General features: G+C 43.0%; 1 protein-coding gene across 2 annotated transcripts in view; it reads left to right on the forward strand.

The window, feature by feature from the left end:
- The first annotated feature begins 715 nt into the window (after positions 1–715).
- Positions 716–24,258, forward strand: part of TMEM178B (transmembrane protein 178B) — a 417,702-nt gene continuing 394,159 nt past the window's right edge. For both annotated transcript variants that reach the window (XR_009736061.1, XM_061414935.1), the window contains exon 1: positions 716–1,370. Coding sequence is in view for 1 of the 2 variants with exons in the window: in XM_061414935.1 (XP_061270919.1) it covers positions 989–1,370 (382 nt within the window). In the remaining variant the exon portion in view is untranslated. The remainder of the gene's footprint in view (positions 1,371–24,258) is intronic.

The raw sequence follows: 24,258 nt of genomic DNA on the forward strand, positions 1-24,258 counted from the left end.
TGCGTCGAGCCCCGCGCGTCCCGCGCTGTGCGCCCAGCCGGGTGCACCCTCCTCAGCGCAGCCAGCCTTTCGCGCCCGCGGGCTGCCGCCCAGTCGCCCCTAAGCCCCGACCAAGGTTCGTCCGGTAACGCCGTCTGGGTGACCGCACTGTCGGCCCGAGGGGCCGCCTGAATGGCGAAGCAAGAGGCAGACGACCCGGGAGCTCGCGGGGAAAGGTCGGCCAAGACCGTGCACCGACTGGGAGCCCGCCTCTGAACGCTCCGCGCTGGCCAGAAGGAGCAAAGGACCTGCTGGTGACCAGAGGACAGACAATTTTTTTTTTTTTGGTAAAAGACCCGATCCAGAGAAGAAGAATATTTCTTCTCTTGCAGACCAGGAAGGGTAGAGTCGCTGAGAGAGAGACCCAGGCGGGACTCAGGGCAGCCTACCCTGGCATCTGGAGGTTTCCTGCGCTGGCCGGCCGCATCGTGGTGATTCAATTTATCCCGTCGCCTACCATCTCCTCCTGATAGACCCCCTCCCCCAAGAAAGCCAAGCGAGTGGGTCCCGCCACTCTGCACAAAGAAAGCCCAGGAGTCCCACCGCAGCGGAGGGCACTTGGTGTTTAGTTTCCGGCCCGAGGGCAGCGTCGCCCGAAACCCGGCTGAGTGCTGCGGACGCGGCGGGTTCTGAGCAGCAGCTTCTTGCGGGGCAGGGAGGGGGCGGGAGGCGGTCTGGCTGGGCGCGCCGCCGCCCGAGGCTGCGCCTGCTCGGGAGGACGCCCAGGGGATCGCCGGAGCTTCTCCCGATCAGAACTTTTTACGCTGCCCGCCCCCATCCCCTGCAGTCCCTGGGCTGCTCACCAGCAGGCAGGGGCCGAGGGGCGCCGCTGCGGAGTCCCCTTGCCGTCCCCTCCTCGGCTCGGCCGCCCGCAGCTTTGTTCCGGGCGCGCGGAGGGAAGGCGAGGCTGCGGCGGATCATGCCCAAGGTGTAGCCGCGAAGCGGAGGCATGGCTGCCGGAAGGTTACTGCTCTACACGGGCCTCTCGCTAGCGCTCTGCGCCCTCGGCATGCTGGCCGTGGCCATATGCTCGGACCACTGGTACGAGACGGACGCCAGGAAGCACCGGGACAGGTGCAAGGCCTTCAACACTCGCCGGATCGACCCCGGCTTCATTTACAACAACAACAACAACTTGCCACTCCGGGCCAGCCGCTCGCGCCTGGACCGCTGGGAGGGCAAGCTCCTGCGGGCCCGGAATCGCCGGCAACTCTTCGCCATGAGCCCCGCCGACGAGTGCAGCCGGCAGTACAACTCCACCAACATGGGCCTCTGGAGGAAGTGCCACCGACAAGGCTTCGACCCTGAGATCGCGGCCTTGATTCGGAAAGGTAAGCGCTTAGAGGCGAGGCGTGGCGCGGCGCTGCGGAGAGCCGCGCGCCTCTAGGCCCGGCTGCCCTCTCCTGCCTTCGCCCGGCCGCAGCCTCTCAGATCTCTTGGTGTCAGGAGGTCAGGTTATCCGGGCTCGGCTGAGCCTTGAAGTGGCCACATCTTGCCTCCCAACAGCTCGTAATGAGGCTTACCTCTCCCTACTTAGCCTCTGGTCTTGCGTTTGTCTGATGGGATTCCGATAGAATCTCATGGTCCAGGGGTTTTAACCCAGGAAGATGCTTCAGTAGTCTCTGAAAAGGAAGGGAATCTGTAATCTTGTGCGGTTAACAGAGGAATGAAACACTTTAAGAGTGTTACGTCGGGGTAGACAGGCTCTTAGTTTTTTGGTTTACATGTTGAACTGATTCATCAAAGGCAACTGGGGAAACATCTCACAGGGAAGGCCTTATTCATGCCAGAAATGTTGAAGTGCTATACTCTGCCCGGCATAATGCGGGCACTAGTCATAGAAACATCAATAAATCACAGCCCCGGCCCTATTTCAGCCCAAAGCCTGTTGACTTGTAGCAGCACACCACAATTCTTGATCTGTCTTTTTGAATGGTTGATAAAAATGTCTCCTGCACACTGAATATTAGCAGGATCTAATAAGCACACGAAAGTAGGTGGTTTTTTTTTCTTTCTTTTTTCCCCTTTAACACCAGAGGGGGTACTTAAGAGAGAAAAAAAATACTATTTTCAGAAGATTTGTAGAAAAAATATCCAGAGTATATGAAGGCAGAAAACAAACTGCATTTGCTAATGATAAAAATTTACTTGATACTTTAATATGATCACAAAAATTTTTTAAAGTCTGCTCATCTGATGCAGTTTGTAGATCTTGCATGATTTATACTTTGGGGAGCATCCTGTTCCATTAGCTCACTGAAATATTGTTTGGATGTATAGTAATATTGCTTTGAAGAAGGGAATGTGCGTGCTGGAATATGCATTAATGATAGCTGCACCCTGGAAGTTGTGGTGCCGTTTCATGAGTTCCTCCCACCCCCTGCATTTTCTTCACCTGTTAAATGGTAATACCAAGGTGAAAACAATGTTGTTGTCTGAAAAGTCTTTGTGGCTACCGTATGAGGTAGTTTTTCCTAATGTTAATAATGACAGTGCAGGGTTGCTGCTATTTTAAAATCTTGTTTGTGAAAACTGATGTTCTTTGATTTGTTAAAATGTTGAAGTGGATCAGAAAAAAACTATTAATTTGAAAAAAAAAAAAGTCAGTTGTTGAAGAAAGACAAACAGTGGGTATAGTTTGGGTGGCCACTCAGATTTAGGTGGGTAGGTTCAGAAAGAGAATCCATCTTAGTATTTGTTCTGCATCTTCTGTAGAAAGGACTAGGGATTTTAGATGATTTTGTTAAGAATGTGTTACTATTACAAACATCACATCTGCTTCATGGTTAGACTCTTAGTAAAGTAGGGTGACCCGCTTGGAGCTCTACAACTTTGTCAAACTGTACAGGATATTAGAGATTTGCAGAAGAGAGCATCTTGGGTTTGGGAAAAAAGAGGAAGCAAAATAGATTTTGACAATGGTTGACTCTGTAACAGTTTTCAAATTTTCAGATTCAGGAAAATGTTACTTTATGTGTCATTTTCTGCTTTCATTAAAATTGGAATGATAGGAAGTTAGCGGAAACGTGAGGAAGGATTCATGTTAATAACGACTGATAAACACTGGTAGGAGTTGCTGAAGGACATTCTTGAATTTTCTTTCTTGAACATCTTGTGGAACAAGGCTGGTATCCTTCTGCCTGATATTGGTTAACCCCATTGAGAAAAAGGGGGCTGGAATTCATGACTTCTGGTAGCTCCATTGAGAGCTTTGATTCCATGTTGCTCTGCTTGGCAGTCGGACTAGAAAGGTTGACTTGGTCTGTGCACCAGAGGGATTGGTTACCATAGTGACATGTTCTTCCGGTGAAGCTGGAAACAGCGACAGGGAAAGGGATAGGGGAAGAATGTACAACATTTTGACTTTGTATGGACTGATTTTTGAATGGAAGCAACAGAAAATGGACAGGGCACAGCAGGGGGATTGAATACACTGATTCCTCGAGTTGGCAGGGCATTGTATGTCACTTGAACTAATGGAAACACTGTTTCCCATCACCCAGAATACAGCAATCACTGTCAGCAGCAAGCTCCTGCTTAACCATGGCCATTTCTATCCATTTGACATCCTTGTTAGGTATTATTGAGATAGATAGCATGCCAGACTTACAAATCTTGAAAGACTTAAGGTCACTATCTTCATTTTTAATCTCAAAACATAATCTTTGAAAGCCAGATCTGCTTTTTCTCAGCAGGGATGGACACACTGTGGAAATAAGTGCGTCTTATGTTAGGAGAATTCACAAGCAATTCTAATGTGCAGATTTTAGCAGGAAGTTAAAAAAAAAAAAGTTTATATCTTTTGTTTAAATTTAAGACATCGTAGAGAAAGATATTTACCTCACGGTGTATATTAGCAGTCTCAAAACCTATCTTAGACCTTTGGTTTTTTGGGAAGCATCTTAGATTAAAATTCTGGAGATATGTGTTGGGCAGGGGAAAAGGGAAATCAGGAAAAAGACTATGTAAAATCTGTCAATATTATGTGAAAATTAGAGATTTATCCTAGAGTCCTAAAGAACTCAATCATTTATTAAGTCAATGTTCATTACATTAGAAAATGCTGTTTGTGCATTTTACAATAATACCACATAATTAATAAGGAAAAAAAATCAAATCTATATCTGATTTGAAGACAAAGTCCTTTGGATTCATATGCTTTCTGAAATCCGTTTCTTGCCCTGCTGACATGACTGTGCCCACAGGAAGACGTTTCTGATCACTGTGTATTTATTTGTTTGTCTTATTGAACCATAAGTTCCTGGAGGGCTGGAAAGATAATCATTTGTAAAATACATCCACTCGATGCTTGGTACTTGGGAAATAACTCATACAAATTAGGTTCCCAGAAATGTATCCATCAAAAGCTTATTCTAATTGCTGGAACACTGTGTGGGAATCCAAATAAAGGATTAGTCAGAAAATTGTGATAGGGAAAAAGAACCAGTGTGACTCTCAGGGCAGTTTAATATTGCAACAGAGGCTTCATAATTTAACAAGGGAGATTTCTTGAGCAAAAGCTTTGCTAAGGAGTAAGAGCAACAGAATACAGTTTTGGATAACACATGTCAACGAATAGATACATATCACCCACAATCGTTATTTTTCACGTTAGACAAGATTTTAATTTTTTCCTTCTTGAGGGTAGGATTTGAGTAGAGGATGTGGCAAAGATCACTTATCCTTGAATTCCCATCTGTGTCTATAATCAGGTCCTCTCGTCTTCTTTCATTTCAATTTCATCTGTGTCTTCCTGGTAAGTCACTGTGAGCACTGGGGACAGATAAATGGCAGGATCAGTTTCTGAAATCCTAGAGACTTCCAGACTGTTAGAAGGAGCAAATGCAGGTAGGAGTTTGTTCCAGGGAAGATTCAGATTCTTTGGTTAGTACTGAAATGTTATGTTGATACGGCTTGAAATCTGTAGACCTTCAACTGACATGCTAAGAACTTCCTTATTATTTGAAAATAAGCCTTATAGGAGAACTTGACCTAAATAATTATGGAGTGGTAGTCAGTGTTCTAAAGTTTGTGTTAATAAAACCTTGTACATATTCACAGATTAATAATGGACTCAGCGAATATTTACTGCACAGGTATTAGCGAATGGGCCCCTATCACTGGAACAAAGACAGACTGGTCCTTAGAATTCCCATTGTTCTGTTTGTATCACATAGAGTAAGTGATGAGTCTGGGATAACAAAACTGACAGAAACAGATGCAGAGAAACCCAGAGAAGGTGACGCTTCATTGTGTTAGCAGTGGGATGAGGTCAGAAGGGAGGGAGTTGGGGAGAGTTGCCCTGAGGAAATGAAATTTGAACAAGATCTTCAGGAAGTTTGGAGGTGGCTGGGGAGAGAGGGCATTTCAGGCAAAGAGGCCAGCACAGGCCCAGCCTTGGAGGTGTGACCCTTCCGTTTGGCCTTGTGAGTGTTGATTTATGGGGCGAGGGAGAGGAGCAGACCAGGAGCTGGAGAGCAGGCGAGGACTGCATTAAGGAGCTTGTGAACTGAGATCCCCTGTAGCAGTGCTGCCTATAGGGTGGCCACCAGCCACATGTGTCTGTTTAAACTGAAAATAATCATACTTAAATACATTTAAAAAGCACTCCCTTGGTCACATTACAGATGCTCAACAGCCATATGTGGCTAATGGCCATCATTTCAGATAGTAATAGTATTTCAGTTCAGTTCGATTCAGTTGCTCAGTTGTGTCCGACTTTGCGACCCCATGGACTTCAGCATGCCAGGCCTCCCTTGTCCATCATCAGCTCCCAGAGTTTACTCAAACTCATGTCCATTGAGTCAGTGATGCCATCCAACCATCTCATCCTCTGTCGTCCCCTTCTCCCACCTTCAATCTTTCCCAGCATCAGGGTCTTTTCAAATGAGTCAGCTCTTTGCATCAGGTGGCCAAAATATTGGAGTTTCAGCTTCAACATCAGTCCTTCCAATGAATATTCAGGACTGATGTCCTTTAGGATGGAGTGGTTGGATCTCCTTGCAGTCCAAGGGACTCTCAGGAGTCTTCTCCAACACCATAGTTCAAAAGCATCAATTCTTCGGCACTCAGCCAAAGTAATACTATTACTATTTATTATTAGTATTACTATTTATTAATAGTATTACTATTTGATTAATAGTGATCAAACTTGATGGCCAGGTACTCTTCTAAGTTTTACGTTTATTAGCTAACTTATTCTTCATGATACTGCGCTGAAGTGGGTATTTTTATTATTTATCTCTATTCTACAGTTGAGGAAACTGACACACAAAGCTCCATTAACTTGTCACATTCTCATGATAAGAAAATGAAGGTGTCAGGCTTTGAGTTCTGGCTCTGGGTTTGGAGACTTATCCACCCCACTCTACTGTTGCCATAGAGTGTGTTGGGGGGTGCGGTGGGTAGAGAAGAGGCTGGTGTATTGATTCCCCAAATTAAAAAAAAAATAGGGTTATTTTGCTGTTTACCTGAAACTGACACAACTTTGTAAATCAACCATTCTTCAATAAAAATAAACTTGCTCTTTCAAAGATACAAAAAACCAGGAAGTAATTTAGAGTTCACAAAGGTGAGACCTGCTGGAAGTCTTCAGCTTAGCACTGAGAGGAAGGTCATTTCAAAGCAAAACATTCACCTGGCCCTGAGACCTGCCAACAGAATTTCATCCACCTTTGTGCTGTAATTTTTTATTTCTTTTTCTTTTTTTTCACTGTGGTAGATGCTGAGATTATAGAAATGAATGACATATGCATTCATTCCACAAATATTTGAGGGTCTAGAGACTGGGCATTGTGGAGAAGCTTATATTCCAGGTGGGGTGGGCAGTGGAAAGAGACAATAAATAAATACAGATGAAATAAAAATAACATCTAACGAGCTAATCAGTGTATAATATAACATGCAGTAGTGAATTCTATGAAATGTCTTCGCCCTTGATAAGCAGAAAGGGGAAGATGAAATAATAAGCCCAAAGAATAAATAGTTCTATTAGTTTTGGTTTCATAATATCTGGAGGCTTTACCTGCTCACAGGCACATACATACAAAACCCATGATATCTGTATAGGGTGTGCATCTCCGTGCATGTATGTTACATGTGTGTTGGGGGAGAACAAAGTCATCATGTGGTTCTTGTCCTCAGGGAGCTTATACTCCAGCTCATGGTTTCCCAAGTTCATTGTCATGTATGAGTGGATCAGGCTCTTTTGCAGGAGGTCACATCTGTTTCAACTGGATCAGGAATCATCTGGTCAGGGAACTCAGGGGTGAGCTCTCTTATTGAGCCAATGAAGTCAAGAGCCTTATTTCTGTTGCAGAGGTCAGTTTATTTATTCTTTTACTGTAGGGTTGGTAAGGATCAATTAGAGGATCGATTCTATATTCCACTTTGGATTGTCAGTTAAAAATATTTCCTCCCTCTTTGCTATTAGTAGGTAATCCTAGGCCTTCAGGCAGAATCCTAAACACACTCTAGATTAGACTCTTCATACACACACCCCCCCCCCCCCCACACACACGTATACGTCTAGACATTGGATAGTAGAGTCACAAGTGTTCATTCAGATGCAGATACTTTTATAACTCCTTACCCCCAAAAATACACACAGAGAGAAGGCTGTGCATGAGTTGGTGGATGAGTGGACAGCACATTTATTCTAACTGACTGGATGTCTGCTGTTTTTGAGACAATGTATCCAGTCAGTCAGTCAGTCAGTTCAGTTGCTCAGTTGTGTCCAACTCTTTGAGACCCTGTGGACTGCAGCATGCCAGGCTTCCCTGTCCATCACCAACTCTGGGAGCTTGCTCAAACTCCTGTCAGTCGAGTCTGTGATGCCATCCAACCATCTCATCCCCTGTCGTCCCCTTCTCCTCCCGCCCTCAATCGATCCCAGCATCAGGATCTTTTCTAATGAGTCAGTTCTTCACATCAGGTGGTCAAAGTATTGGAGCTTCAGCCTCAGCATCAGTCCTTCCAATGAATATTCAGGACTAATTTCTTTTAGGTTAGGATTGACTGGTTTCATCTCCTTGTAGTCCAAGGACTCTCAAGAGTTTTGTCCAACACTACAGTTCAAAAGCATCAATTCTTTGGCGTTCAGTTTTCTTTATAGTCCAACTCTCATATCCATACATGACTACTGGAAAAACCATAGCTTTGACTATATGGATCTTTGTCAGCAAAGTAATGTCTCTGCTTTTTAATATGTTGTCTAGGTTGGTCATAGCTTTTCTTCCAAGAAGCAAGCATCTTTTAATTTCATGGCTGCAGTCACTATCTGCTGTGATTTTGGAGCCCAAGAAAATAAAGTCTGTCACTGTTTCCACTGTTTCCCCATCAATTTGCCAAGAAGTAATGGAACAGGATGCCATGATCTTCACATACATTCTTTTAAAGGACGTTGTTTCCTCATGTATAAAAGAGTGGGTTTGGATTGTATGAACGTCAAACCCTTTCACATTTGATGAGAAAGTTAAATGTAGGTGACAAAGGGTGAATAATGGGCAAATGGTTGAGAGAAAGTAAAAGAGAGGTAAAAGAAAGCAGGGTGAGGCAGGGGAAAGAAAGAGCAAATTGAGAGAGATGGAGATGTTGCAGAAAGGATCATGGCAGGGTGCTAGTTTGTAAAAGGAAGAGGTGGAAAACAAAGCAGCTCATTTTGTTCCAATCTAGGACTGTGTAATAAAAACTCACCATCTCTCTTTCTGATGATTTAAAATGCTGTGTTGCAGATTGAGGTTAAAAAATCTAAAAACTTGATGGAGAAAGGTCGTGTTGGTTGCATGACAATATGGATATACTTAATGTAGTAAAAGTACAGAACTGTTTTCTTTTTTTATTATTAATTTTTATGGAAGTATAGGGAAAAGGCAATGACACCCCACTCCAGTACTCTTGCCTGGAAAATCCCATGGACGGAGTAGCCTGGTGGGGCCGCAGTCCATTGGGTCACTAAGAGCGACTTCCCTTTCACTTTTCACTTTCATGCATTGGAGAAGGAAATGGCAACCCACTCCAGTGTTCTTGCCTGAAGAATCCCAGGGACGGGGGAGCCTGGTGGGCTGCTGTCTATGGGGTCGCACAGAGTTGGACACGACTGAAGCGACTTAGCAGCAGCAGCAGCAGCATTGAAGTATAGTTGCTTTACAATATCGTATCAGTTTCAGCTGTACAGCAAAGCTATATCTACAGACATATCCCCTCTTTTGGATTTCCTTCCCGTTGAGGTCACCACAGAGCACTGAGTTGAGTTTCCTGTGCTGTACAGTAGGTTTTCATTAGTTATCTGTTTTATAGATAGTATCAGTTGTGTGTATATGTCAATCCCAATCTCCCAGTTCACCCCACTCTTCATTTCCCCCTTGGTGTCCATACTTTGCAGAACTGTATTCTTAAAAGTGCTTAATATGATCGATTTTATGTTTCATATCAGTTCAGTCACTCAGTCCTGTCTGACTCGTTGGGACCCCATCGTCTGCAGCTTGCTGGGCTTCCCTGTCCATCACTAACTCTGTTTTACCACAATTAAAATAAAGAAATTAATTAAAAGAATTAAGAAACGTAATAGAGAAAGGAACTGGATTCCTGGTGTGTAGAATACTTCATAACTGAGGATCTTCATTTATTCCACACATTTTTTGAGCACCCACTATGTGTCAGGCACTGACTCAGGTATGTTTTGGACATAAAAGTTAATGAAACAGGCAAAATATCTGCCCTCATAGGCCTTCCAATGAAATGCCTTCGAGGATTGTACCTTTTTGCTAAACAAAACTTTTCAAGAATACCAGTATATAAAACAAGTAAAAATAATGAATATGTTCCTTGGGTCATTTAAAAACCATTGTATGGTAAAGAACACTTCTCTGTGTTTATTCTAAAAATGCCTTTTGAGTTCCAGCTATTTCAGGCACATTACTTGGGGCTGGAGGATCCTGAGTGAGACAGGTATTAATAGCTCCTGTCCTCAAAGAGAAAACAGGCAGTATGCAGAAGACTGACAAAAACCCCAAGTTTAGTTCTTTTTAAAAAATATTTTAATTTTATTGGAGTATAGTTGATTTACAGTGTTGTGTTAGTTTCAAGTGTACATCAAAGTGATTCAGTTATACGTATTGTTGTTTAGTCACTAAGTTGTGTCCGACTCTTTATGACTGCATGGACTGTAGGCCCCCAGGCTCCTCTATCCATGAGATTTTCTAGTCAAGAATACTGGAGTAGGTTGCCATTTCCTCCTCCAGGGGATTTTCCCAATCCAGGGATGGTACCTGTGTTTCCTGCATTGGCAGGCAGATTCTTTACCACTGAGCCACCAGGGAAGTCCCACGTATAAATATGTATTTGTCCAGTCAAGGCTGTGGTTTTTCTAGTCGTCATGTATGGATGTGAGAGTTGGACTATAAAGAAAGCTGAGTGCCGAAGAATTGATGCTTTGGAACTGTGGTGTTGGAGAAGACTCTTGAGAGTCCCTTGGACTGCAGGAAGATCCAACCAGTCCATCCTAAAGGACATCAGTCCTGAATATTCATTGGAAGTTCTGATGCTGAAGCTGAAACTCCAATACTTTGGCCACGTGGTGTGAAGAGCTGACTCATTTGAAAAGTCCCTGAGGCTGGGAAAGATTGAAGGCTGGAGAAGAAGGGGATGACAGAGGATGAGATGGTTGGATGGCATCACCGACTCAATGGACATGAGTTTGAGTAAACTCCGGGAGTTGATGATGGACAGGGAGGCCTGGCATGCTGTGGTCCATGGGGTCGCAAAGAGTTGGACATGACTGAGCAACTGAACTGAACTGAACTGAACTGATATATGTGCATACACATATATTTATTCTTTCTTAGATTCTTTTCCTCTCATCCTTTCTCATGTTGGTTATTACAGAATATTGGATAGAGTTCCCTGTTCTATACGTCGCTCATCTATCTTATGCGTAACGGTGTGCATGTTTTCATCTCAAGCTCTGATTTATCCCCCTCCTCCATGTTTTCTCTTTGGTAACCATAAGTTTGTTTTTGCTGTCAATAAGTCTGCTTCTGTTTTGTAAATAAGTTCATTTGTAACTTTTTGAAAAAAAAATTAGATTCCACTCTGGGAGTTAGTGATGGACACGGAGGCCTGGCGTGCTGTGATTCATGGGGTCGCAAAGAGTCAGACACGACTGAGCGACTGAACTAACTAACTAATGAGTAATATTATATGATATCGGTCTTTGACTTCTCTTTGTATGATAATCTCTAGGTCCATTCATGTTGCTGCAAATGGCATTATTTCATTTTTTATGACTGAATAATATTCCATCATATATATGTACCATGGCTTCTTTATCCATTCCTCCATCATTGGACATTTAGGTTGCTTCCATGTTTTGGCTATTGTAAATAGTGCTGCAGTGGACATTGGGATACATGTATCCTTTCAGATTATGGTTTTGTACAGATATGTGCCCAGGAGTGGGATTACTGGATCATATGGTAACTCTATTTTAAGTTTGTAAAGGGACCTTCATACTGTTTTCCATACCAATTTACATCCCACCAACAGTGTAGGAGGAGTCCCTTTGCTCCACACCCTCTCCAGCATTTGTTTGTAGATTTTTTTTTTTTTTTGATGATGGCTATTCTGACCAGTGTGAGGTGGTAACCTCATTGTAGTTGTGATTAGCATTTCTCCGATAATTAGTGATGTTGAGCATCTTTTCATGTGCTTTTTGGCCATCTGTGTGTCTTCTTTGGAGAAATGTCTGTTTAGATCTTCTTCCCATTTTTGGATTGGGTGTTTGTTCTTTTGATATAGAGCTGGATGGGCTGTTTGTATGTTTTGGAGATCCAGGTTTGGTTCTTTGAGAGATTTATGTGCTGAGGTCCTGAGTGATTCTTGAGTTCTGGAGCGATTAGGGGAAGATTTGCCAAAAAGCGGACAGTTGGTCCTAAGATGTACTTAGGTTATCTGTGGGTTGATAAAATGAAGTCTGAGCCTCAGTGAAAAGTGATTAATTAATAATGATAAGGTAATACTTGTCGAGTCTGCGTTCCACCCACATTTGTCCCCCAGACATCTAGTCCTTCTCCCAAAAAGCAGCTATTGCTCTCATATTTTAAGAAATCTTATCAGAGATACTCTGTTCAGCAATATTTTAAAATACCAGCAAGTATAAATATGTCAGGCAACACACAGGTGATTTAAGGATGAAAAAAGTTTATTTTTCGTAAATCTGTATACACAGAGATGATGTTTAAAGGCCCATTCTAGGAGTCACTAGGAATCTTCTACAGGTGATGTTTATTCTGAGCGGAGGTTGCTGTTGGCATTCAGAGAAGTTTGACAGATTTGCTGCTTTTATGGGGGACTGCAGTATCTGAATTATTTCAATTGATTTTTTTGGCGTCCAAGTATTTTGCCAAGAAAAGGCAATTTACTTTATATTAGGTCATCTTCATAAATTTATATCATTTCCTGCGTTTGAAAAAGCCCTGCTGTTCTATATTCTGAAGCTCTCTCTGTTGGACACTTTATTTGCTCTAGAGCAATCTCTCATTCAGATTTGCCCTCCATTTCTCTTCATATTTGTAATAGCAGTTCTATCTAGGCAGACACAACTCTTATTCCCCAAGGCTCCGGGGTGTTTTGTTAGAGCTAGATGGGGTAGGCTTATCTTTACCTTAAAGAAGCTCCGGGCTCCTGTGCTGCTGTATGCTAATTAATGCCTTGCGAGGCTGAGGACTACCTGCCCTGTCTCCTGACACTTCTGCCCCAGGCTGTACACACTCATGAGTCCATGGAACACACCCAGGAGTCGCCACGGCAGCACTGTCTTATCATAATAAAATAAATAAGTCAACAAAAAGGAAAAACTTTGTGTTCATTATTAATAGGGACATGGATAATAGGTATGGTTTGTTCATATGATGGAAACTACCACTCTATATTTAAAAGACATCTACTAGACCTACGTGTTTCCAAGTGGAGAAAGATGAAATTGGAGTGAAAGGATCAGGGTGCAGAATGAAATGATGTCATTTATATGAAACTCAAAAACAGATCAGATAACATGAGATATGGTTTATTTGTTTTTATACAAATATGCATGTGACTGATAAACCCAAAATGAAGGATGACGTTTATCTTTCTCAGGACAAGGAAGGAAATGGAATTGGGATGGAGCTTTCAAATCATCTGTGATATTAATATTTTATTTCTTAAAACAACAACAACAAACAGATCTGAGGCAAATGGGACACACGTATGCATGCACACTGAAGCTATTTGAAAGATTGTTGCTGTTCTGATCAAAAAAGGTTGACATTTTATTCAGACTCTACTGTTCAGTGTTCAGGAGGCAGGTTCTTTAAAGAAAATTCTTGGAAAACTTTGAGTCAGTCTGTGACTGACTTTTGTAAGTAGTAACAAAGAGGAGAATCAGGTAACCCTTAACCAACAGTTTGCGCTGAGAGTTGCTCCTGGGGAAGGGTTTAGAAAGGATAAACCTTTCTAAAGGTTTTCCCCCCTTCTGATGTGGTGTAAGAAGAGGAAGCCAAGGCTTTAAAATGGCTTATTTCTGAGATAGAGACGAATGTGCACATCAATTCTTGCTTTGCAGGTTTCCTGTAGCTTGTGGAGAAAAACCCAGCGCTCTAAGGGCCAGAAAGGTAAACCAAAGCCCTCCCTCCAATGAACTTAATCAGACACTGAAGATTAGTAGCTAAGGCATGGAGACAGAGAGAGCACAGCCCACCATAGACTGAGCACGAGCCCCTGGGAAGCCCTGTGGACCCTACGGGAGGACCTCAGGTGAACTAGGAAAGGAAAAGCTGAGCACTGGTAGGAAGGAGTCAGAATTATATTCTTAGAATTGTGCGGGTGACTTCAGCCAGGAGCAATGGTATGTTCCCACGCCATACGAGCTCCAGCTGGAATGGGACAGGCCCGTCAGAATTACAGCAGGGGTCCCATTTTCACCTGATAATGCTTTTCAAGCACCAGATCCGGACCTGAAGTTCTAGGGGTCATGAAAGTCCTAGGGGATTTCAGGGGCATTGGAGCAGAATAACTTTCACGCTCATATTTCAGTAACCACAGGGCTGAAGAGATGCCCATGTGACGTTCTGGGCAGGCCTGCATCTTCAGGTCCCATGTGGATGAGCTGCTTTATTCATCGTGCTCTGCAAGGATGCTCTTCCTGCCCTTCCTGAGATGAGTGACTTTGGGAAGGGCTGGCCTCTGTGTCTTCAACCTCTTCCCCTCACTTCCTCCTTCAGGAATGTGTTAACACAAAACAGAAGTTCATCTTGCTCAGCCCTTGTTCTTTCCAGGTGTGGCCTCTCTCCTCGCCTGGCTTTCTTGTCTTCTTCACCTTCAGTGCACTTTGAGGCCCTAGCCCCAGGGTTTCCCCCCCAGCTCCCATGCTGGAGTCACTCCTCTCCTTCTCTTTGAAAACGTCACCTTCTCTGGCTTTGGGGGCACTGTCCTCTCCTGGTCTGTTTCTGTCTTGTTTCTTACCTCCTCTCCAGCACTAGCTCTTCTTTCTCAGCCCATGTGAGTGTTCTCCAGGGTACCACTTCTTTTTCTTTCCCCCACTGTCCCCTTGAGCCATCTCACGTCCATGACCGATTTTGGCCTTGATGTTCACAACCTATTGCACTGGGAATCTCTCAGTCAGACCCTCCACGCAAACACCTCACCTGTTAGATATCTCTGCTTGGAGGTTCCATAGGTCCCAAAGAACCTGTTTTCGTTTTCTCCCAGTCATTGCTCTTTCATTTTCCTCCATCTCGGGAAATGACCTCACTGCCTCCCTACTTGCCCAAACCAGGAACTTGGGAGTCATCCTTAGAGATCTCTTCGTTCTTGCCCTACTCATCGGAGCAGTGAAGTCACTTTTCCTCCTGATACTTTGCTGCTCATCTCCCCACACTATTCCGATACTGCTGCCGTGGTGAGGTCCACAGCACCTGTGTTCTTGTAGCCTTCTCTGTTTGGTTTTCCTGTTCTCTAATCTCATCTCCTGTCAATGCTTTCCATTCAGAGTGATTTTTCTTACATGTAAATCTAATCATGTTATCACTCTGCTCAAAATTCTTCAGTGGCTCCTCCCAGCCCGTCGATCACGAGAGGTCCACGATAAGGTCGTCTTGGCGTGTGAGGACTCACAGGTCTGGCAACATTCCCCACCCCCTAGCCCGCAACCTGCCCATCTCATCCTTTTGCCTGCTTCTCTCCAGCTTGCTCTCCTCCAGCTCTGATGAAGGACTCCTGGTCCCCAAACAGGCTGAACTGTTTGATACTTGAGAGCCTTTGATAATGAAGCTTCTTCCTTTGCCTAGAAGCCTCTGTCCCTGCTTATACCCACCCCCAACTCAGTCTGGCCTGCACCTGCTTATCGTTCAGGGATCAGCCATGGGCCCCTCCTCCTAGTCTTGCTTGGGTTCCATCACCTCTGTCTCCCAGGGAGAATTGCCTTCTTCCTCCTTAGCCCTCTGTCACACAACAGACATCTTCCTAGCACCAGTGACATTTTGTTTCCCCATATGTTTCCCTCCTTTTTAAGACTATTTTTAAACTACTTATTATTCATCTTTTTATCTGCAGTGTTTTGCATAATGCATGGTCCATAATAGGTATTTAATACATAGTTATTGGATGAATGAAGGTTTATTTCCGTTAATGCAGTCAATCTGGAAGTCTTATTTAACAAAGAGCCATAATTTCACTGGACTAGGGAAACTCACGACTAAAGGAAACCTGCTGTGAGTTGCTTTGTAATGCATACGATAAACTTTGATTTATTTCTTTTGTTAAGGTTTGTATTTTCTTAAAGCGCCCATATCTCTGATTCACATGAGGAGAATTTCAAGTGGGGATTGTTCCACATATCCTGGACTGGACCTCTTCATTATGATCTTGCCCACTTTCTCTTCTCGGCATGCTTTTCTTAGTCTGGTCCTCACCACCACCTGCCCCTGCCCCCTGCCTGCAGCATATTGGATAAAGAGAAGGCTAGGTCCATTTCATTTTTTTTCTTTTAAAAAATATGTATTTATTTGGCTGCATGGGATCTTCATTACAGAATACAGGGTCTAGTTCCCTGACCAGGGACTGAGCCCAGGCCCTCTGAATTGGGAGCGTGGAGTCTTAGCCACTGGACCACCAGGGGAGTCCCATATCTCCATTTCTTGTCCCCATCGTGGATTACCTCTGGGTCTGGCATATGTGACTATTCTCTCAAGTTTCTCAGTGTTTATCACCAGGCTTGTCTTCAGGCTGTCTTGTCAAAACTTCCCTCTCCACTGTTTACTAAGGGCAGCTTCCTCAAATCTCTTCTCAGAGAGTTTGGTCAGAAAACGGCCAGAAGATAGAGACTGTGTCTTTGTGAATGCCTCTCTGGTTCATACCTCAGTTCACTTTTCATGACTTCCAGCTGGCGTGGGTCAGTGATGCTGGGTAAACAGGGTGAGTATCTATTTCCAAGTCTCTGGTGCACCTGGCCCCATTGTGGTTGGTGAGCAACATTGCTCATAGAAAGCATGCATCCTCTACAGAACAGTTTGGGGACGGAAAGACATCACGGCCAACCAACCCATCTTTGCTTGTGAAGACCACCGCGTCCCAGCTCGACAATGGATGAGAGACACGTTTACTCTCCACGTCACTGGGAAGTGGATTCTCTTCCCAAACAGCAGTGACTGTTGTTCAGGCTGGTCATCTCACAGGGAAGGTTTAGAGAACTTCTCCTTTAGCTATGCGGTCTACTAAGGGCAGACCATTGCTGTCATTTGGATAGTAGAATAAATCTTTTGTTTTTCAGCAGACAAATATACATCTGGCTACATTGCTTGGCTCTCTAACTAAGCTGAATAAATGATTCTTATCAAGGAAACATTTTCTATGACCACTGTATCTCCTGGAGTTATATTGGTTAAGTCTATGCTGAGTTTAAACTAGAAAAATGATTTCTAGGACCCTCTGCATAAAGCACCATAGACCAAAATTCAGATTGTACATTCAGTAGTAACCATTGGGTAGGCATCCCAACTAAACACTGAACTTGCGTTTTGAAGAGTTAGATTAATTGTAAAAACTGATTATAAAAAGTATAAGTGATCTATGCAGCAATACGAGTCTTATAAAATGGAGGGTCGCCCTTACCCTAGCAAATCGTCTCTTGTCATAAACGCTTATTTTAAAACCTGTAGGAATCCAGAGGTTTATTTCAAACTGGAAGGTGGCATCTCATCTTTTGGGGTCAGCAGAGTTGTTACCATTTCAGAAAAGGACGTTTATGTCCTGTGCTGGCAGCACGCCGGTATCAGCTTTTATTACACATATCCGTAGTGGTGTGGTGGCTGGCTGGGCGCTTGCAGATCAATAAAAGCTGCTAAAAAGGGGGATGCATCAGAGACCATAATGGCTCCTTCACAGAAGATAGATCGTCTCCAGCTAGTGAAGTGCACTCAGGAGCAACAGCGACATCCCTGTGCTGAGCTTCTCATTATTTAGAAGAGAGAAACGGACTTTCTCAAGGTGATGAGTCCTATGATGCAGACCTTAACATGCTAAACATACCCTCCAAGAGAGTTTCTGTTCCAAACAGATTCAGTTTGTTTAAGTAGAAGAATTCCTAGGTGGCGAAATACAGAATTGATTCTCTTGGCCTCAAACATGACTTGATTGTAGTTATTCTGCAGCTTGGTTGTCCTGTTAATTTTTAAAAGTCCTCTTATGACTTGAACACTGATTTCTAAGAGACTCAGGTGGGATTGGGTACAGCATCTGTGACGTGTTGGGAAGATTAGGGACCCTAAACACAAAGTGATATGAGTGGGGTTTGAGAGCAGTGGAAACTTCCAGAAGATGGTACAGAGTTCCTTGGATAAAGTTCTTGACTTGAAGGCTGTGGACACATGGAGTCAAGGTTTTGTTTGAGCTGAGTGTACTTATGTGCAGGTGGGTCCCTAGGGTATGATGTCAGAGAGGATGGTGACTTTTTCTAGGGTGTGTGTTCTACTCTGTGGTTCTCCTTCCTGATGCCATGAATAAATTACACAAATTATATATTCACTTATTCAACACATATTTGGTGAATACTTACATGTCAGGGTTTGTATTAGGAGCTTAGGGTACAGTGTGCTTAGTCGCCCAGTTGTGTCTGACTCTTTGTGATCCCATGGGCTGTAGCCCACCAGGCTCCTCTGTCCGTGGGGACTCTCCAGGCAAGGAGACTAGAGTGCGTTGCCATACCCTCCTCCAGGGAATCTTCCCAACCGAACCCAGATCTCCCACATTGCTGGCGGATTCTTTACTGTCTGAGCCCCCAGGGAAGCCCTAGGGTACTGTAGTGAACCAAATAGGGTGCCAGCCCTAATGTGGGAGGAACAGCTAGCATGTTGGAGAAATTACAATGTTGGAAGAATGGCTGGGGTTGGGGGAAGGGATGAAGGCGGGCACTGTCGTAGGATCCAATGTCAGCGAAGAACCACCTCCTGTAGGATTTGAAGACATAGGATGGCATGAGATGGGAAGTCTCTGAGAAGAGGATTGGTGTAATTAGACTAGACTTATGGTTTAAAAGGATCACTTGGGTTGCAAAGTTAATAACAGATTACAGTGGGGGTGCATATGGAATCAGGGAGCTAGCCCACATAGAGGGTGGCTGGAACTAGAGCAATGGGAGAAGAGATTGGGTTCTGGATATATTTAGAATGAGAAACTATCAGCATTGGCTCATGGATCAAATGCAACCTGTGAGAAAAAGAGAAGTCAAAGATGGCATCAACGTTTTTTGCCTGAGTAGCTGGTAGTGTGGCGTGCGTGCATGGTAGGTTGCTTCAGTCGTGTCCTACTCTTTGTGACCCCATGGACTGTGACCCTACCAGGCTCCTCTGTCCGTGGGATTCTCCAGGCACGAATACTGGAGTGGGTTGCTGTGCCTTCCTCCAGAGGATTTTCCCAACCCAGGGATTGAACCTGCATGTCTATGTCTCCTGCATTGGCAATGGATTCTTTACAACTAGGGCCACTTGGGAAGCATGGAGTTGCCATTAAATATGATGGCCAGGACTGGAGGAAGATCTTGGTTTGGGAATCCATTCTTTTGGACATGATAATGTTTGAGATACCTTTTGAATGTTCAAGTGGAAATGTTTATGGCTAATTGGACATATGGGCCTGGGTTCAGGGGAGAAATTTCACTTGGGATGTAAATTTAGGAGTCATCAGCTAGCTTATGGTATTTTTAAAGTCATGAGACTGAATGAGATCACCTAGAGAGTGAGTGTAAATAGAGAAGAGAGGAGGTCTAAGGATTGAATCCTGGGGCTTTATAAACCTCAGGGAGATGAGGAGGAGTTGGCCAAAGACACCAAGAAGGAACAGCTAGTGTAGTGAGAGAAAAATGAGGACAGTGTGGCATCCTGGAAGCCAGATAAAGGACGTGGTTTAAGGAGGAGGAGGAAGTGATCAACGGTTTGCAAGGCTGCCCTTGAGTCCAGTGAGATGAGGCTGAGACTTGAACTTTGGCTTTCACAACACAGAAGTTAATTGATTCCGGTGGTAGATTCAAGAGTAAATGAGAAGAGGGGAGGAATTGAAGACAGTGAGTTTAGACAACTTTTAAAAGGGTTTTCCATGTAAAAGTAAGGAGAGAAAAGGTAGCTGGACTGTGAAATTTAGACTAAAACTTTTTTTTTAATTCGAGAAATACTAGCATAATTGTAGGCTGATGGGGACTCAGTAGATAGGGACAAAACTGATGGTACAGGGAAAAAAGAAGGAAGAACTGCTGGAGCAATTGCTGGAGAAGGTTGAGGCAGAAAGGAAGGTGGAGAAAAGAGTGAAAGGAAGGGATGGAGCCCAGGAAGAAACACATGTTTTAGGGGAGTAAGTAAAAATCTGAGATGATCATTTATTTATTCCTTTTTTTGTTAAAGTATAGTCGATTTATAATATTGTGTTAGTTTTAGGTATATGGCAAAGTGATCATATATACATATATATGTGTATATATACATATGTATATTCCTTTTTAAAATTCTTTTCCATTATAGCTTGTTATAAGATATTGAATATAATTCCATAGGGAATTGCATATAGTATAATATAATATATTACACAGTCAATCCTTGCTGTTTTTCTGTTGTGTATATAGTACCGTGCATCGTTAATCCCCTGTGGCAGATTTATTCCTCTCCCCCTGCCCCTTTCCCCTTTGGTAAGCATAAGTTTGTTTTCTGTGTCTGTGAGTCTGTTTCTGTCTTGCAAATAAGTTCATTTGTACTATTGTTTAGATTTCACGTATCAGTGATATGTGGTGCTAGTGGTAAAGAACCAGCCTGCTAAAGCAGGAGGCGGAAAAGACATGGGTTTGATCCCTGGATTGGTAAAATCCCCTGGAGGAGGGCATGGTAATGCACTCCAGTATTCTTGCCTGGAGAATCCCATGGACAAAGGAGCCTGGTGGGCTATAGTCCATAGGGTCACACGGAGTCAGACACAACTGAAGTGACTTAGCACACACATGTAAGTGATATCATGTAGTATTTGTCCTTGTCTGACTTACTTCACTTAGTAGGATAATCTCTAGGTCCATCCATGTTGCTGCAAATGGCATTATTTCATTCTTTTTTATCGCTGAATAATATTCCATTGTTTATGCATACCATATCTTCTTTATCTGTCATCTGGTAATGCACGCTTAGGTTGCTTCCTTGTCTTAACTATACTAAATAGTGCTGCTATGAACATTGGGCTGCATGTAACTTTTTGAATAAGAGGTTTTGTCTTTTCTGGATGTATGCTTCGGAGTGGGATTTCTGGATTATATGGTAACTCCATTTTTAGTTTTTTAAAGGGAATCTCCACACTGTTCTCATGGTGGCTCCACCAATTTACATCCTCAACAACAGTGTATGAGGATTCCCTTTTCTATACTCTCTCCAGCATTTATTATTTGTAGGCTTTTTGATGATGGCCATTTTGATCAGTGTGAGGTGATACCTCCGTTGTAGTTTTAATGTTCATTTCTCTAATAATTAATGATGTTGAGTATCTTTTCATGTGCCTGTTGGCCGTCTGTATGTCTTCTTTGGAGAACTGCCTATTTGGGTTTTCTGCCCATTTTTTTGATTGGATTTTTTTTGTTATTGAGTTATATGAACTATCTGTATATTTTGGAAATTAAGCTTTTGTTGGTTGCATCATTTGCAAATATTTTTTTTCCAGTCTATAGGCTGTTTTTTCGTTTTATGGTTTCCTTTGCTGTGCAAAAGCTTATAAGTTTGATTAGGTCTTATTTGTTTAGTTTTGGTTTTATTTCTTTTGCCTTGGGAGACTGACCTAAGAAAACACTGGTACAATTTATGTCAGAGAAGGTTTTGCCTCTGTTCTCTTCTAAGAGTTTCATGATGTCAGGTCTTATGTTTAAGTCTTCAAGCCATTTTGAGTTTATTTTTGTGTCTGGGTGTGAGAGAGTGTTCTGACTTCACTGATTTACATGCATCTGTGAGACTATCTTTCTTGATGCAAGTTATCTATCTTCTTGCTCACACTACTTGCGAGATAATTTGAGCCAAGAGCTTTAAGCTTCTTAGAAGAGAGTTTCTATAGCATGTTGGCATCTTGTTGGCATTGAGCATTTAATGGAAGTTTTCTCTGAAGAAAGCAGGATTTGAGAGTGGACTACACTCTGGTAATGCATGTTGGTTTTGCTTTTTGCTTTATAAAAAGGAATTGGTCAGGGTAGCCTGTTTTAGGCATAAGCTGGTTGGTGATTGGTTTGGACCCTCTGAGACATATTGCACTTAGGTGTTCATTGAAATGTGTTGTGTTGTGTCTTGAAGTATGGTATTCTGAAAAGTTCAAAAGGTTTCAGTTTTAAAAGCTGGCACAACCCATTCTGGAACCTCTTCTATTGGCTGCTGTAGTGATCTTTAACGAACAGTTTCTGCAGTATTTTCACTTAATAGCATCACTTTAATTAGGATCTTAGGGTGCTTTGGTGCTGATGACATTCAAGTCATTTTTGAGATAAAGCTGCTTTATTTTCAGGCTGAATAGACACATTCTTGCCTTGTCATGCTAAAAATGCTGCACTATGTCTGCATTTCAGAGCCACTGATTAAATGAGTGAAGACCTATGGTGGTGTGGAATTAGTCTTCTTTGTCTATTATATTGTAAGTTTCTCTGGAAAACAAAGCCCAAGAACGTCTGGGAACCTCTCAGCTACAAATATTTTCTATGATTACTGTAGGAATTTAAGTCACAAAATCTTCCTTTCTTGGGGGAAAAAGAACACATCAAATTATATGTCTGCATGCTTTTTGAGAAGATATGAATATATTGAGCTTCCCAGGTGGCGCTAGTGGTAAAGAACTTGCTTGCCCAAAGCAGGAGACGTAATAGACATGGGTTAAATCCCTGGGTCAGGAAGACCCCTTGGAGGAGGGTGTGGCAACCCCCTCCAGTATTCTTCCTGGAGAATCCCCATGGACCGAGGAACCTGGAGGGCTACAGTCCATGGGGTCACAAACAGTCGGACAGGACTGAAGCGACTTAGCATAAAAACACACATGGATATCATTAGTCTCTTTGATTTCTTCTTTGGAGATTGTAAAGACTCAAAAATCTAAGAAAAACTGTAAAAGTTCTAGAAACAAAGAGTAACAGGTGCAAGTTAGGGGAGCAGGTGGTGTATAATTTCACCTTTGCCTCCTACTCAGAAGGAGAGGGGAAATCAGGTCCCAATTTGGAAACCATGTGAGAAATGTCATTCATTGCTACCTAAAATTGCACGTAACTTTTGGTTTTTTCTTTACCCTTCTGGCTTGTGGCTGGGAGCATGTTTGATTCCATCTGGAAGCAAGTAGGTTCTGAATTTCCACAAAATGTCTTTCAGGGTGTATGCCATGACCGATTTTATTTTTTCAAGCTCTTAGAAATTTCTAAGCTTATCACATTTTTCTATTTGGTTATTGCCACTTTCTGTCACAACTATCACAGTGATAGGTTTATTCAAAGGATGCTCTCCTCCCTAATCGTCTGTCACTTACTTTTCCTCTCTCTTTCAGTAGCTGCTTATTCTCTCATATATACCTTTCATCAGGAGTTTTGTTTTTTACTAAACTGTCACCAATATGTAGGGCATGTGATTATTTTCATCATTTTGCATATGAGGCACTGGACACAAAAAGGTTTATCACCTGTTGCCTGACTAGTAAACAGTGAAAGCATACCTGGACTATTGCTTTTTTCCATATTCATTCAACCTCTACACTCCAGGACACTGCCTCGTAGTGCTGGGTTGAACTGGGGATGTGCCTGTGTATTCTCCTGCTTTGTTCTCCTTCATCATGGCATCCATCAGAGAGACCAGGTGTGTGAAGGGAGGTGCAAGTGCCGATGGTAGCTCTAGGCAACCAAACCATATCTCTCCACTTGCCTTGACAGCCTCAGACTTGGTATCTAGAGTTGAGGGAACTCAGAACTACATTCTATACAACATGATTAGCCTCTTGGCAAGATTCTTGCTCTGGCTCTTTATGATGGACATTTCCCCAGACTTGAGGGGAGAGTAGTTTTCCAGTTTAAATATTTTGTTACGCTACACTTTCAGTTGTACTGTAGGTCAAATGATTGCCCATCCACCATAAAGTGACTGTTTATCAGATTTATCTCTTTCCTTGTGGGTACACAGCCAGACTGTTCCCCTCCCACCGGATCGCTGCAGCTGGGTGTGGCCATTTGACTGAGTTCTGGCCAATGGTATATGGATGTAAGTGATAAATTTCACCTCTATGTCTGTGCTGTGAAATCCTCCTGTGTTATCCCCTACTTTCTCCTACATTTCTATTTGGATTCTCACTATTTGGATTACATTGAAATTCGAGGATGACGATGGTAAAGCCTCAGGGAGAATGACTGGAAATAGTAGTCTTTCTTGTCTTGTTGGCCAGTTGAATTTTAGTGAGCAAGAAATAAATTTCTTAGTTTTAAGCCATTGAAATTCTAGAATTTATATGTTAAAGTGGCTAGTATTTCATTATTTACTTATGTATATAATATCTTAGGGCTTCCCTGATAGCTCAGATAGTAAAGGATGTGCCTGCAATGCAGGAGACCCAGGTTCAATCCCTGGGTTGGGAAGATCCCATGGAGAAGGAAATGGCTAACCTCTCCAGTATTCTTGCCTGGAGAATTCCATGGACAGAGAAGCCTGGTGGGCTACA

The sequence above is a fragment of the Bos javanicus genome, chromosome 4 (assembly GCF_032452875.1).
Source record: "Bos javanicus breed banteng chromosome 4, ARS-OSU_banteng_1.0, whole genome shotgun sequence".
Lineage (NCBI taxonomy): Eukaryota > Metazoa > Chordata > Mammalia > Artiodactyla > Bovidae > Bos > Bos javanicus.